A 12,933-nucleotide genomic window follows, 5' to 3' on the forward strand; every position below is an offset into this window, starting at 1 on the left:
TAGTCTCAGGTAGTTGGGAGGCTAAGGCAGGCTAAGGAACACAACTAGACCCTGTCGTTCAAAAACAAACAACAAAAAATTACACACACACACAAACAAAAAGACTAGGGATACGAATCAGTGGTAAATTGCAAACTTGCCTGCCATACCATGAGGTTCTGGGTTTGATCCAGGATACTCCATACCCCCACCTCCAGCAAAACAACAACAACAACCAAAAAAAAAAAAAAAAAAAATTCCAAAATTCTAACGATAGATACTGATACACTAATCCTTCAGGACCCACGTCAGATTCCCTGGATCCCCCCTCTCCCACCCTGGACGCTCACACTCTTCGCCTTCTTCCCTGGGGTCTATCTCTTCTCTGCGCTCAGTTGAAGCAGAGCTCTCCCCACCCAACTCCACAGCGCCGAGGCCCAGCTGAGCATCAGCGTAGCGCTCAGATCAGCCCTCCCCGGGGCTCTGGACAGCCTGGAGCACCTTTGCACGCACTGCCCAGGCCACCGCGAACCCTGCGTGTTTCTTCACGACCGGGTAAGGGCGCGACGGCGCGAGCGCGCATGTGCCGGCGCTGCCTCTGTGCTTGTCCTCTGTGGCGCTCCGTAGGGCTCCCTCCGTGAGCTCCACGTAGGCCGCGCAGGCGCCCTTAGAGCACCGTTCACCTGCTGCCGTTGTCGCCGCCGCCGCCGCCCGGGCTGGATGGGGGGCCGAGACCAGCCAGTGGCACCTGGAAAGAAGAGACGCGGCGGCGGCGACGTCGACACCCGCAGGACAAGTGTCTCGCTTCGCCCGCGAGCTCAAGGAGGAGGCGGCGAGGCCCGGCCCCCGCGGCCCCTGGTGTAGAGAAGCTGCGTCGCCGCTGCGGCCGGGACTCCCTGGGCTCTCGCCCCTCAGGTCTCATTCACACTCAGGACCCCGCGTTGCGCCATGTTCAAGAAACTGAAGCAAAAGATCAGCGAGGAGCAGCAGCAGCTCCAGCAGGCGCTGGCTCCTGTTCAGGTACGAAGGGCCCGACACCCCTAAATATCCGCCGAGTCTGAAAGGAGGAGGGAGTTCCTCCGTGACCTTTGATCTCTAACCCGAGGACTCTTACCAATTCCCTGGACCCAGAATGAGGTCTGTCCTGGAGGGCCGTCTAGCTTCTCCGGGACTCCTGACCCGGATTCCTCCAATTCCAATTCCAAAACTCTGTCCAGAGATGGGGTGGCCGAACCCATGTGACATTTCAAGAGTTTTCGCCTAATACCTGACTCTGACCCGAGGATGAAGGCGAAGGTCTCGGACCTTGCATGATTTCTAACGCCTATTGGGGGCTTCCCCCACCTCCGAGACCCCAACCTAGGGTGAGGGCGGAATGAGAAAACCCAGGTCCCCTGTGATCTCTGATCTCTGAGGACCTCTCTCCCATCCCGACCTGAGATTGAGTTTGGAAAGGCCAGGATCCCGCAGAACTCCTTTCTGTCATTTTAGTCTCCTAAATGCAATCCCTGGTGCAGCGGTGAAGGCAGGGTGTTGAGCCATCCAGGCCAGGCGCACTTGCTGGAGCGGTGGGACCTGAAAGTGGTGGCGGTGTGGCCGCGGTCCAGCGCCCGAAGCTGTCACGAGTTAGTCACTTCACATAACTTGGTTGATCCGGGACTGGCGAAGGGGCAGACACTCTGAGTCCTGGTGGGCCCGGTGCCTGTTCACAATCTTGCTTGCCCTTGTGAATAGTGGCTACGTTTATTTTTCAGGAATGCTGTTGCTTTAGGAAGTAAGTTTCTAGGGGAAAAGGGGGCGTGTTAGTGTTAGTGTTAAAGAAACAGTCTCATAACACATTCTCATGGAATGTGTTTTAAGTACTACCAGCGAGGATGAGGACATTTATTAAATTTCTTTCCAGTTTTTTGACTCTCAACAGATTGGCACAAAATTCGTTCTCAATTTTATAGTTTCTGTTTTTGCCTGTGGTTCAGGAAAGGCTGAATTTTGACTAATTTGAAGTCATTTCTAATTTTTAAACATAGCATTTATCTTGTAACTATTACATTGAGATTTTTTGTGAAACTATAAATTGAAATTTTGTTCTTGTTGGGGATGGTGGCAGATGCCTGTAATCCAGAGGACTTAGACAAGTTCAATGCCAGCCTCAGCAACTTAGACCATTTCTCAAAAAAAAAAAAAAAAAAAAAAAAAGGATTGGGTTTATTCTCTGAGTTTAAACCCAGTACCCTCCGCTCCACAAATTGTTCTCTTTAAATTTAAAGCTTGTGTAGTGTAAAGCAATTTAAAAAATTTTTTAAAAATAATTTTAGTTGTAGATGGACACAATACCTTTATTTATCGGTTTATTTTTGTGTGGTGTTGTGGATGAAACCCAGTGCCTGACGCATGTTAGGCAAGCAAGTGCTCTACCAGTGAGCCTCAACCGCAGCCCTGTAAGCAGTTCTTGAGAGAACATCAGAATATGACATTGAGGACTTATTTTCCCAAGAAAATAGAGATTAAAATTTAAGTATTAAGGATTGTGCTTTTGCATATATTGTAATCTTTTTAAAAATATCTTTATTTTTATTTTTATATGGTGCTGAGGATTGAACTTGGTGCCTCACGATTGGTAGGTGAGCACTCTACCTCTGAGCCACAACCCCACCCCCTATTGTATTCTTTTTTAATTTTACAAAAATATTATTTAAGAAACAAAGAGAAACCTTAAAAGTGGATAGAGATGAGGAATGTGGGTAAGTGGACAGCGAGCGTAAGGCACTTATATTTGGATAGAGGGCATATTAGATATTAAATGGATTAAAAACAGATACAACACTTGACCTTAGTCAAAAGGTCAAGAAACCTAAGGCACTTATATTTGGGAATGAATAAAATACCACTGACCCAGGATTCAATTTCTAGAAATTTCAGAAAATTTAGGATGTATAAAGATGTAACTACATGTATTTTCATTTGAGAGAGAGTGAGAAAGAATGCTCGCACATAGTACTGAAGATTGAATCTAGGACCTTGGGCATGCGAGGCAAGCTCTACTAATGAGCTGTATCCCCAGCCCTTTTTAAAAGTTTTGAGACAAGAGTCTCACTAAGTTGCCCCAGCTTGTCTTGAATTTACCATGTTTCTGCCTCAGTTTTCTGAGCATCTGGGGTTAGGTGCACCTGCCACTGTGCCTAGTTTAAGTTTTTCTTTTTTTTTTTTTTTTGTGGTGCTGGGGATTGAACCCAGGGCCTTGTGCATTCGAAGCCAGCACTCTACCAATTGAGCTATATCTCCAGCCTGGTTTAAGGTTTTTAAGAGGTTAAAAACTAGCTGAAAATAAAGGGCAGTAGAGAAATGATTAAACAAATAGTTATCATTCAGTTGGTTATTGCACAGCCTTTAAAATGGTGAACATTGCTGGGCATGGTGGTGCACGCCTATAATCCCAGTGACTTGTGAGGCTGAGGCAGGAAGATCTCAAGTGTGAGGTCAGCCTTGGCAATTTAGTGAGACCTTCAGCAATTTATGAAGAAAACAAAAAGGGCGGGAGATGTGGCTAAATGGTAAAGCACCCCTGGGTTCAGTCCCCAGTACCCCAAAAATAAAAACAAAAAAATTTATTTGGTCTTCTCCACATAACAGGTATTTTGTTTAGTATTTTGCACAGATTATTTAATTTCACATAAACCTTTGTAAGGTTCACAGATGTTTAATGTTACATAGTTGGTGTCAGAACTACAGAGAAATTAAAGACAGATTAAAAGCAGTATGTAAAGTATAATTCCAGTTTTATGGTAAAAAATATATATAAAAGTGTATTCATAGGGCTGGGGTTGTGCCTCAGCTGTAGGGCACTTGTCTAGCATGTGTGAGGCCCTGGGTTCTATACTCAGCACCACATAAAAAATAAATAAAATAAAGGTATTGTGTCCAACTACAACTAAAAAATAAATATTAAAAAAAAGTGTATTCATATACACAGGTTGTGGAAGTATGTTTAAGAAGGATACATTCTCAGGTGCTGGTAACATTGAATATTCTTTTTTTATTTGTAATGTTTAGTTTTTCTTTCTAACAGTGAATTGCTTTTGTGCATTAATAAAGACGTTTATATTAATTTTTTAAGATTTTTTTAGCTGTTGATGGACCTTTATTTATTTACTTATTTATATGTGGTGCTGAGAATTGAACCCAGTACCTCACACATGCTAGGCAAAAACTCTACCACTTGAGCTACAGCCCCAGCCCAAGATGTTTATATTATTAATAATAAAAATAAAGCTAGCTGGATGGTGGCTTAGTGGTAGAGTGCTTGCCTAGCATGTGTAAGGCATTGGGTTTGATTCTCAGTATCACATATAAATAAATAAAATAAAGGTCCATTGACAATTTAAAAATATTTTTTAAAAAATAAGGCTAGTTATAAGCTAGGATTTTAGCGCTCCCAGTTTCTATAGCTTAATGCCTGTGGTGAGACTGTGTATTTGGATCAAGTAAAATCAGTTTGTGTATAAAATATTTAAAATAATTCTTTTGGATAATATATGTATTTATCCAAAACTCAAAAGTGAATTGTTAGTAATCTACTACTGATAGAAACTTGATTCTCTTAGCTATTCAAAACCCTTCAGAAATGAGAAATTCTGAATTATTATTTCAGGAGTAAAGGACTTTTTTCATGAACAAATTAAAAAAGAAACAAAAATGTTTTTCCATGACAATCTTTTTGCAAGAGTTCATAAGCACTTTTGTTTTCTTTAGCAAATCTTCAATTTGTTTAATATGATCTTAATAACTCATAGTCATTATTTTTAAGTATATTTTTTCTTTTGAAAACACCATGCCCTCAGGGATTTAATGAAGTGAGAAAGGTAGTTCTCTTGCTTATTCCAGAAAATTTGACCAGCCAGACAGGTTAGCCCATGCCTGTAATCCTACTTACTTTAGAGGCTGGAGCAGGAGGATCACAAATTCAAAGCCTGGGCAACTTAGCAAGACCCTGTCTCAAAATAAAAATTTTCAAAAGGGCTGGAGATGTAACTCAATAGTAGAACACCCCTAAGTTCAATACCCAGTAACACAGAAGAGAAAAAGAAAGAAAATTTGTTTCTTCTCCCCCCTGCCCTCACCCCCAGTTCTGAAAATGGAACCCAGAGTCTTCCCTGATTTGAGCACTGATCTGTCACTGAGTTATAACCCCAACCCCTGTTTGTTTGTTCTTCTTTTTTTTTTTTTTAGAGAGAGAGAGAGAGAGAGAATTTTAATATTTATTTTTAATAATTTTAATATTTATTTTTTAGTTTTAGTTTTTGGTGGACACAACATCTTTGTTTGTATGTGGTGCTGAGGATTGAACTGGGGCCAGGCTAGCGCGCTACCGTTTGAGCCACATCCCCAGCCCCCCCTATTTGTTCTTGGTCTACTTTTTTTTTAGTTATTTAATAATACTGCTTGTTATCTGCCACATATTTTTCTTCTCCCTACTTTTTTACTGTTAAAAATAAATTACATATGTAAACTATTTTGAAGTTTTGTGTACAATAAGGACAAGTACCTAAGGAATTCTTTAGTGCATTTTAGTGTGTTAATACAAAATTTGAGACATTCATTTTGGATTTTCAGAGAATTTGTGTGCATTACTTCCTGAGTTTCAGCTTGTTTTCCATAGGTAAGATTGTCTGATAGATTTGTTTCCAGTACAGTGAATTGTCAGGTATAGATAATTTAGGGATAAATGAACCATTTATATCACAACATTTGTAAAACTTTATGATAATAGTGAGATTGATTAGAATTCTTAAAAACAAAACAAAACAAGACAGCCTTCTAATAAATCTCCAATCACTTCTGTTTGGTTGGTGCTAAGATTATTTGAACTCCTTCTTTGTTGGTTGTTATTTTAACTAATCATTTGCTCAACTCTGATGGTTATCTGAAGACTAATAACTAAGTGAAAAAAAATTATGTATCAAAGTTCACTAAATATCTTTTAGCAGCACATGTATTTTGAATTTTTAAGTTCTTTACAGAATTAACTTGATAAAAAGATTTCTTCAGCTTTTTATTCCAGCTGCATCCACTGAATATATTCAAGCAATCATATTTTTAGTTTTTTTCAAATAAAAATGACACTAGTCAACACTTATTGGGTGATTATTTTTAGCCAAGTATGTTTCTCAGTGCATTGCATATATCATCTAAATTAATATGCAAAATAATTTAATTCCTGTCCTCATTTTATGGATAAATTGGGGCTGAGAGTTTAGGTAACTTGTCTATGGTACACAGCTAAGAAATGGTAAAGCTGAGATTTGAACCCAGGCAGTCTGGCTCCAAGTCCATTCTTTTAATTGCTATGCTACATTTGTTGATTTGTTTTAGTTTTCAGCTGTGGTTGTTTTATAGAAACTAGAGCCTCTAAATTCTGAAAAGATAATCATCTTATTTTATTTATATATATATATACACACACACACACACTAATATATATGTGTGTATGCATGTATATATACACATATATTTATGTTCTGTGTCTTGATTTATCTGATTTTTCTGGGTCTCTTGTTATATTTATTCAAATTGGTCATCTTGCTTTGCCTCTTTTTTTGTTCTGGTTTTGGGGATTGAACCTATCTTGAACATGAAGTGTCCTCCTGCCCCATGTCTTGTGTTTGTTGATTAGTTTATATTTATGAAATCCTGGAGGTTGATTCACTTAGGTAATTCCCACAGGTTTTCTCTGCTATTACCTGCTACTCCTGTGTATAGGTCTAGAAATTGTTTGTTATGTGGGTGGTGCGTAGGGAAGGGAAACAGTTCACAAGAATTCTTCCTCTGTCAGCCAAAACAAATAGGGCTCTACTTTGAAAGGTGATCATAGATTTATCATCCAAACATTCTTTAATCTCTTTAGGGTCAAACTTGGGTCACATGGTGGAGGTAACTAGTGTCATGAAGCCCTGCTAGTCTAGTTTTTTTTCCCCTTTTTGCCATGCTGGAGATTGAACTCAAGGGTGCTCTATCCCTTTTTTAAAAATTTTATTTTGAGGCAAGGTCTCACTAAATTGCCCAAGCTGGCCTCCAACTTAATGATCCTCCTTGCTTCAGTCTCTGAGTAGCTAGGTTTATGGGTGTATTCACTTGTGTCCATCTCATTCTTGCTCTTTCATAACAAACTACTCCTGGGGAACAAGCTCATTCTGTGTGAAACCAGCCTTAATTCTTTCCAAGGATGGTACCCTTAATGAGCTAATCACCTTCTACTAGGCTCCACCTCTTAAAAATTCCGCTCTCTCTTATATCACACTGAGGACCAAGTTCCAAAAGATGAACCCTTGGGTGACAAACCACATCCAAACCATACCACATTTTAAACAGTATCTACTCATTTCCTGCCAAAGTAGATGATTTGGCAAGCTGGCCTCAAACTCCTGGATTGATTTATTTATTTAAGTATTGTATTTTATTTTTTTTTTTTAGTTGTAGATAGACACAGTAACTTTATTTATTTATTTTTTATGTGGCATTGAGGATTAAACCCAGGGCCTCACACATGCTAGGCAACCTATCCCTGTAAGAATAGCTTTTTTTTTTTTTTTCTTTATTTTGTGGTGCTGAGGATTGAACCCAGGGCCTTGTACCTGCAAGGCAAGCACTGTACCAACTGAGCTATCTCCCCAGCCCCAAACTCCTGGATTTAAATGATCCTCCTGCCTGACCCTCTGGAGTAACGGGGGCTATTGGTGCCCACCATTGTGCCAGGTAGAAAATGAATTATAAAGCATTGCTCTGCTGTTCTTCATTTGCAGTAATGATGTTGAGAAGTCTAATGCCATTCTGCTTCTATTTCCTTTTTGAAGTCTTAGCATCTTTCCATTATCACTTGTCTGAAATTTCATGACAAATATGCCTTTGTATGGATTTCTTTATGTATTTTGCTGAATATTCAGTGGGCGCCTTATGGGGACTTATGTGCTTAAATTTTTGGAAACTTTTAGATAGTTTGACATTTCTCTGTCCTTTGTTTTTTCTCCTATTTCCTGGAACTGTATTTAGTTAGCTTTTGTGCCTTCTGAATGATTTTTTTCTCTCTCTTTTCTACCCTTTACATTCTATTTTTACTTTTTGTCCTACTTTTAAGAGATTAATTTATCTAATTCTTAAATTGAATTTTTAATTTTGGCTATCCTATTTTTAAGTCTTTTGGGGCTGTTTCTTATTGTCTTCTGCTTTTCCAGAGTATTGTTCTTATATATGTCTTGTATTTCTGAGATTAATAAGGATTTTTTTCCTTTTGATGTTTTTCTTTTAATCTCTATTGATTTTGTTCTTTCTAGGTTTATTTCATGTTTTTGCCTTTCTCTTTTACATTGGAGACTTTTTCAAATATTGAGTGTTCTGGGCTATCTGGTCATGTGAGTCATGAACAATCTGATGCTACATGGAAGTAATATGTAATAGCAAGACACTAGTTTACTGCAAGGTAGTACTGCCCTGGCTTTATTATTGGGGGAAATACCCTCACAAGTTGATGACTGGAAGTCTTTTTTTTGGGGGGGGGGGAATTGAACTCAAGAGGCACTCAACCACTGAGCCACATACCCAGCCTCATTTTGTATTTCATTTAGAGACAGGGTCTCACTTAGTTGCTTAGTGCCTCACTCTTGCTGATGCTGGCTTTGAACTCTTGATCTTCCTGTCTCAGCCTTCCAAGCCTGCTGGGATTACAGGCAAGCACCACTGTTCCCCAGCTGGAGGTCTTGTGTATGTGTGTGTGTGTGTGTGCGCGCACAGCGCACTGAGAATCCAACCCAGGTCCCTGAGTATGTTAGACAAGCAGTCTACCTCTGAATCATGCCCTCAGCCTGGCAACTGGAAGCCTTTTAAAAGAGATTACTCAGTTTTTTTTTTTTTTTTAAGAGAAGCATTCTGTTTCTTTTTTTCAAGCAGGGCTGAGGAAGTGGGCTAGGGGTTTCACAGCTCACTATGCCCTTTTAGTTTAATCACTTTGCCCTTCATCCCTATTTTACTGTGCTTAATGTCACAAGTCTTTTAAGCTTCTTTGCTCCATTTGCTCCACAAGTCTTTTAACCTGTTGTTCTTCAGTGGCTTTGTAGGATTGGACAGAGGACCTGGAAGTATTTCAACCAGTTCTCATGTTGTTGGTCCTGCCTGTTCACTTCTGAGTCTTGCATATACTTTTTGCTTTAAGTTGTAAGTGTTTCCAGTGTTCTGGGATGAAAATAGGCTTGCTGCTTCTCATCAGTATTCTCTTCTTTAGAGCCCATCCCTGGGGTGGTAATATCCTCAGTTGTGCCGAATTCTTTACTATTTTTTTGTTCACCTTCAGTCTTCTGAAAATTGGTTGAAATTTCTTATTACCTCTTTGCAGGGAGAGGAGATATATGGAGAGATCTATAGAGAAAGGCAAGAACATATAGTTAGTCTTCCATATCTAAACAGGAAGTTTCCTTAAATTATTTTCAGATGAGTGGATTCCACTACATTGAGGGGCTGTTTTGGGGAGGTAAGCATTAAGAACAGAAGAGCAGTGTATCATTTCTGGCACTACTATCTTAGACATGATGTAAGGAAGAGACTATGTTAAGAACATGATGAAAAGCTCCAGTAATTTTGGTAACTAAAAAGGTGATATGAAAAATCAACCCCAAGTTATTGTAACCATTCTTTTAGAGCTGGGATATCAAATTGATCTGACAAATGACTTTTAGCAGTGTTGTGAGGTGGAGTCTATAGTTATATCACTGCCATGACTGATTATCCATAGGTATGGGAGGGAGAAGGAATGAAATGAACCACGTGTTATGCTTGTACAAAGGTAACATCTCATTTATTTGGGGGATAATTAACTAGGAGATAAATCAAAAGGCCTATAAGCAGCCAAAAATGTTGACATCACCAGCTTTATATTTTATATATAATGAAAGTTATTCATAAGAAAACATTTAAAAAATTTTCATTTAGAGTTATGTCATGATTATTTAATGACATAGTTTACAATTCAGTTAGTACATTTTCAATTAGTACATTTACTCAATTTCTAAACTAGTAGCAAGCTAGAATGGATGGAGAAGAAATATTGACAGGAGTGACAACTGACCAAGAAAATGTTAAATTATGTTCAGTTTTCTGGAATTAGTTAATTGATTTAGGAGAGTATAGATTCAAAGCAATTAAAAATCTCATTGAAAACTGAAGAAGTTTGGAGATATATTTATATCTTTATCTCTAACAATTCTACTCTCTTGAGTAATTTTTTATCGAAATCCCAGTAATACAGTCCCTTACGAATAAACTTTGGTTAACAAAGTACTGACTTTAATATAGTTTCCTAGTAATATGAATACCCAAAATTTGTGTTTTTATTTAAATTGGGTTGTTTAACATGGGATTGATACTTCTTAATTTCTATTTTTTGATATAGCTAAAACATTAAATATATTTTAGGGATCAGAGATTTAAGAGTTTGTCAGGCATGGTGGCACTTGCCTGTAGTCCCAGCTACTGACAAGGGGCTGAGACAGGAGGATCACTTGAGCTCAGGAGTTTGAGTGAGGCCAGTCTGGGAAAGATATTGGAAACCTTGTCTTAAGGAGAAAAAAGAAAAAAAATTAGTGGCCAACTAATAAGAACTTCGTTCTTATAAAAACAACATGGTATGGTGAGAATAGCTCAAGGGGTTGTGATTTGGTGTGCTGGGAGGAGCTGCTGCTTTTTCTTCTCTTTTTCTCTCTCTTTTTTGCAGCGCTGGGGATTGAGCCCAGGGCCTTACACATGCTAGCACTCTACTACTGAGTTGCACTCACAGGCTGAGAAGCTATTTATTTTTAATTTAATGAAAAAAAAATAAGAAATTTGATATGTTTCTGTCTTTTTTGTAAGAGCTGAGGGTGTAGCTTGGTGGTAGAGTGCTTGTTTAGCATGGGCACGATCCTGGCTTTGATCCCGGCTTTGATCCCAGCTTTGATCCCAGCACTGATCCTTAGTACTGCATGTATGTATACACAGAGAAAAGGTTGTTCTGTAAAACTTCTGTTTAGAGGTGTCTCCATTTGAAGTGGATCGTGGCATTGTTGTTATTGTTTTTACTGTGAAACCCAGAGAAATAAATCTGAGAAACAGTCATCTAAAGATACTGGGAAAGTGGGTAAGAGAATCAGAAGACTTGCATACTAACACAAATCTTGAAGTGTGAACTGGGCAAGCTATTTAAGCATTCTGGGCTTCTGATGTTCTCAGGATGTTGGGTATGATAATATCTGTCTTGTTTACCTTTCATGTTGATTATGTGCATCAAAAATGATAAAGTATCTGAAAGCCTTTGAAGTTGTAGAGCATGTGTTTATTTAACCGTGCCTGTGAGATGCTTGCTGGCTATTACATTTGCCTGGAAGAGGGTGCATTTTGCCTCTGTTCCATGGTTACTGAGAGACAGGTACTTCCAGTGTGTATAGGGTGTTATGACTGTACATTTCTGGAGAGGGTTAGGGTAACATCTTGTTAGGTAATGAAAGTTATGGTACAGTGACAAGGTATTCAAGCTCATTATTCCTAAACATGACAATATTAGTTTTCTGATGTTGCTAAGAGGTTAACATGACTTTCATGCACAATAACCCAGTTTCTTCACAGTTCTGCAGGTCAGAAGTCTGGCATGGTGAAACCGGGTCTTTTTTCTTTTTTGGTATTAGGGATTGAATTGAGGGGTGCTTTACCATGGAGCTATATGGTCTTGCTGAATTGCTAAGGCTGGTGTCAAACTTGCAATTAAATTGCTAAGGCTGGTGTCAAACTTGCAATCCTCCTGCCTTAGCCTTCCGAGTTGCTGGGATTACAGATGTGTACCACTGCACTCAATGGGTTTTCTTTTCTATTTTGGTGGTGGTGGGGATATTGAACACAGTGGAGCTTTACCCCTGACTTAGTTACATCCCGAGTCCTTTTTTTTTTTTTTTTTTTTAATTGAAACAGGATCTTGCTAAGTTGCCAGACTAGCTTCAGACTTGCAATCCTCTTGCCACAGCCTCTCAACTCATTATGATTATGGGGGTGCACTATCATGCCAGGCTGAGATCCTCATTTCTTGTTGACTGTTGAAGGGAGGACCATTTGCAGCTCTAAGAGCCATCAATTTCTTGCCATGTCTCCTGACAGGCATTTTGCTTTCTTCCAGGATAGAAAGAATGCATCTCTTTGCCTTCTAGATCTATATTTGAGAGGCTTATGTAATTAGGTTAGATCCATCCAGGTAATCTTTTGATTAACTCAGAGTCAAATGATTAATCTCGAATATCTTTTCAAAACTAGTTTTGTCATGTAATGTAACATAATAATGGGAGAAATATCTCACAGTATTCACAGGGTGAGGGTCACTTGGGATCATCTTAGAATGCTGCTTACCACAGTGACTAAAATGGTTTTCCTCATACTGTAATTGAAACCTGTAGATAGTTAATAACCAGTTGGTGGACAATAAAATAGTAATTGTGAGCTTGAATATAGTGACCAGGTTTCTTAGCAGAATAGCTTAGAAAAATCTGACTCCAGATTTTTTATGGCTATAAGAATTAATCAGCCAAAGTTTGGTTTCAAGGAACCTAAATTCCTTTATATCTTGAAGTGAGGATAGCTTATTAAAGATCCAGAAACCTGGGATAACTGCTCAAGTACATTTAGATTCTTACTCTTGCAACTCCAGAGGGTTAAAAGAAGCCATCGGGCTGGGTTGTGGCTCAGTGGTAGAGCACTTGCCTCTCATGCATGAAACCCTGTGTTTGATCCTCAGCACCACATAAAAATAAATAAATAAAAATAAAGATTAAAAAAGAAAGCCATCCGGCCAAATTTGCCAGGTGGTACTACTTTTCTGAGGACAGTGTTTTTTAAAACTTACTCTTCAATTTTGTAAAACCTCCTTGCTTTATTTTGCCAGTTTATACAGAGCTG

General features: G+C 39.0%; 1 protein-coding gene across 7 annotated transcripts in view; it reads left to right on the forward strand.

The window, feature by feature from the left end:
* Positions 1-293: 293 nt before the first annotated feature.
* Positions 294-12,933, forward strand: part of Golga4 (golgin A4) — a 93,772-nt gene continuing 81,132 nt past the window's right edge. For 6 of the 7 annotated variants that reach the window (XM_026405834.2, XM_026405840.2, XM_026405844.2 and 3 more), the window contains exon 1: positions 295-999. In XM_026405834.2, the coding sequence (XP_026261619.1) occupies positions 928-999 (72 nt within the window). In that variant the 5' untranslated portion in view covers positions 295-927. Of the gene's footprint in view, positions 1,000-12,933 lie in introns of all 7 variants that reach the window. The other variant, XM_026405861.2, reaches the window with a different exon arrangement.

The sequence above is a fragment of the Urocitellus parryii genome, chromosome 3, assembly GCF_045843805.1.
Source record: "Urocitellus parryii isolate mUroPar1 chromosome 3, mUroPar1.hap1, whole genome shotgun sequence".
NCBI lineage: Eukaryota > Metazoa > Chordata > Mammalia > Rodentia > Sciuridae > Urocitellus > Urocitellus parryii.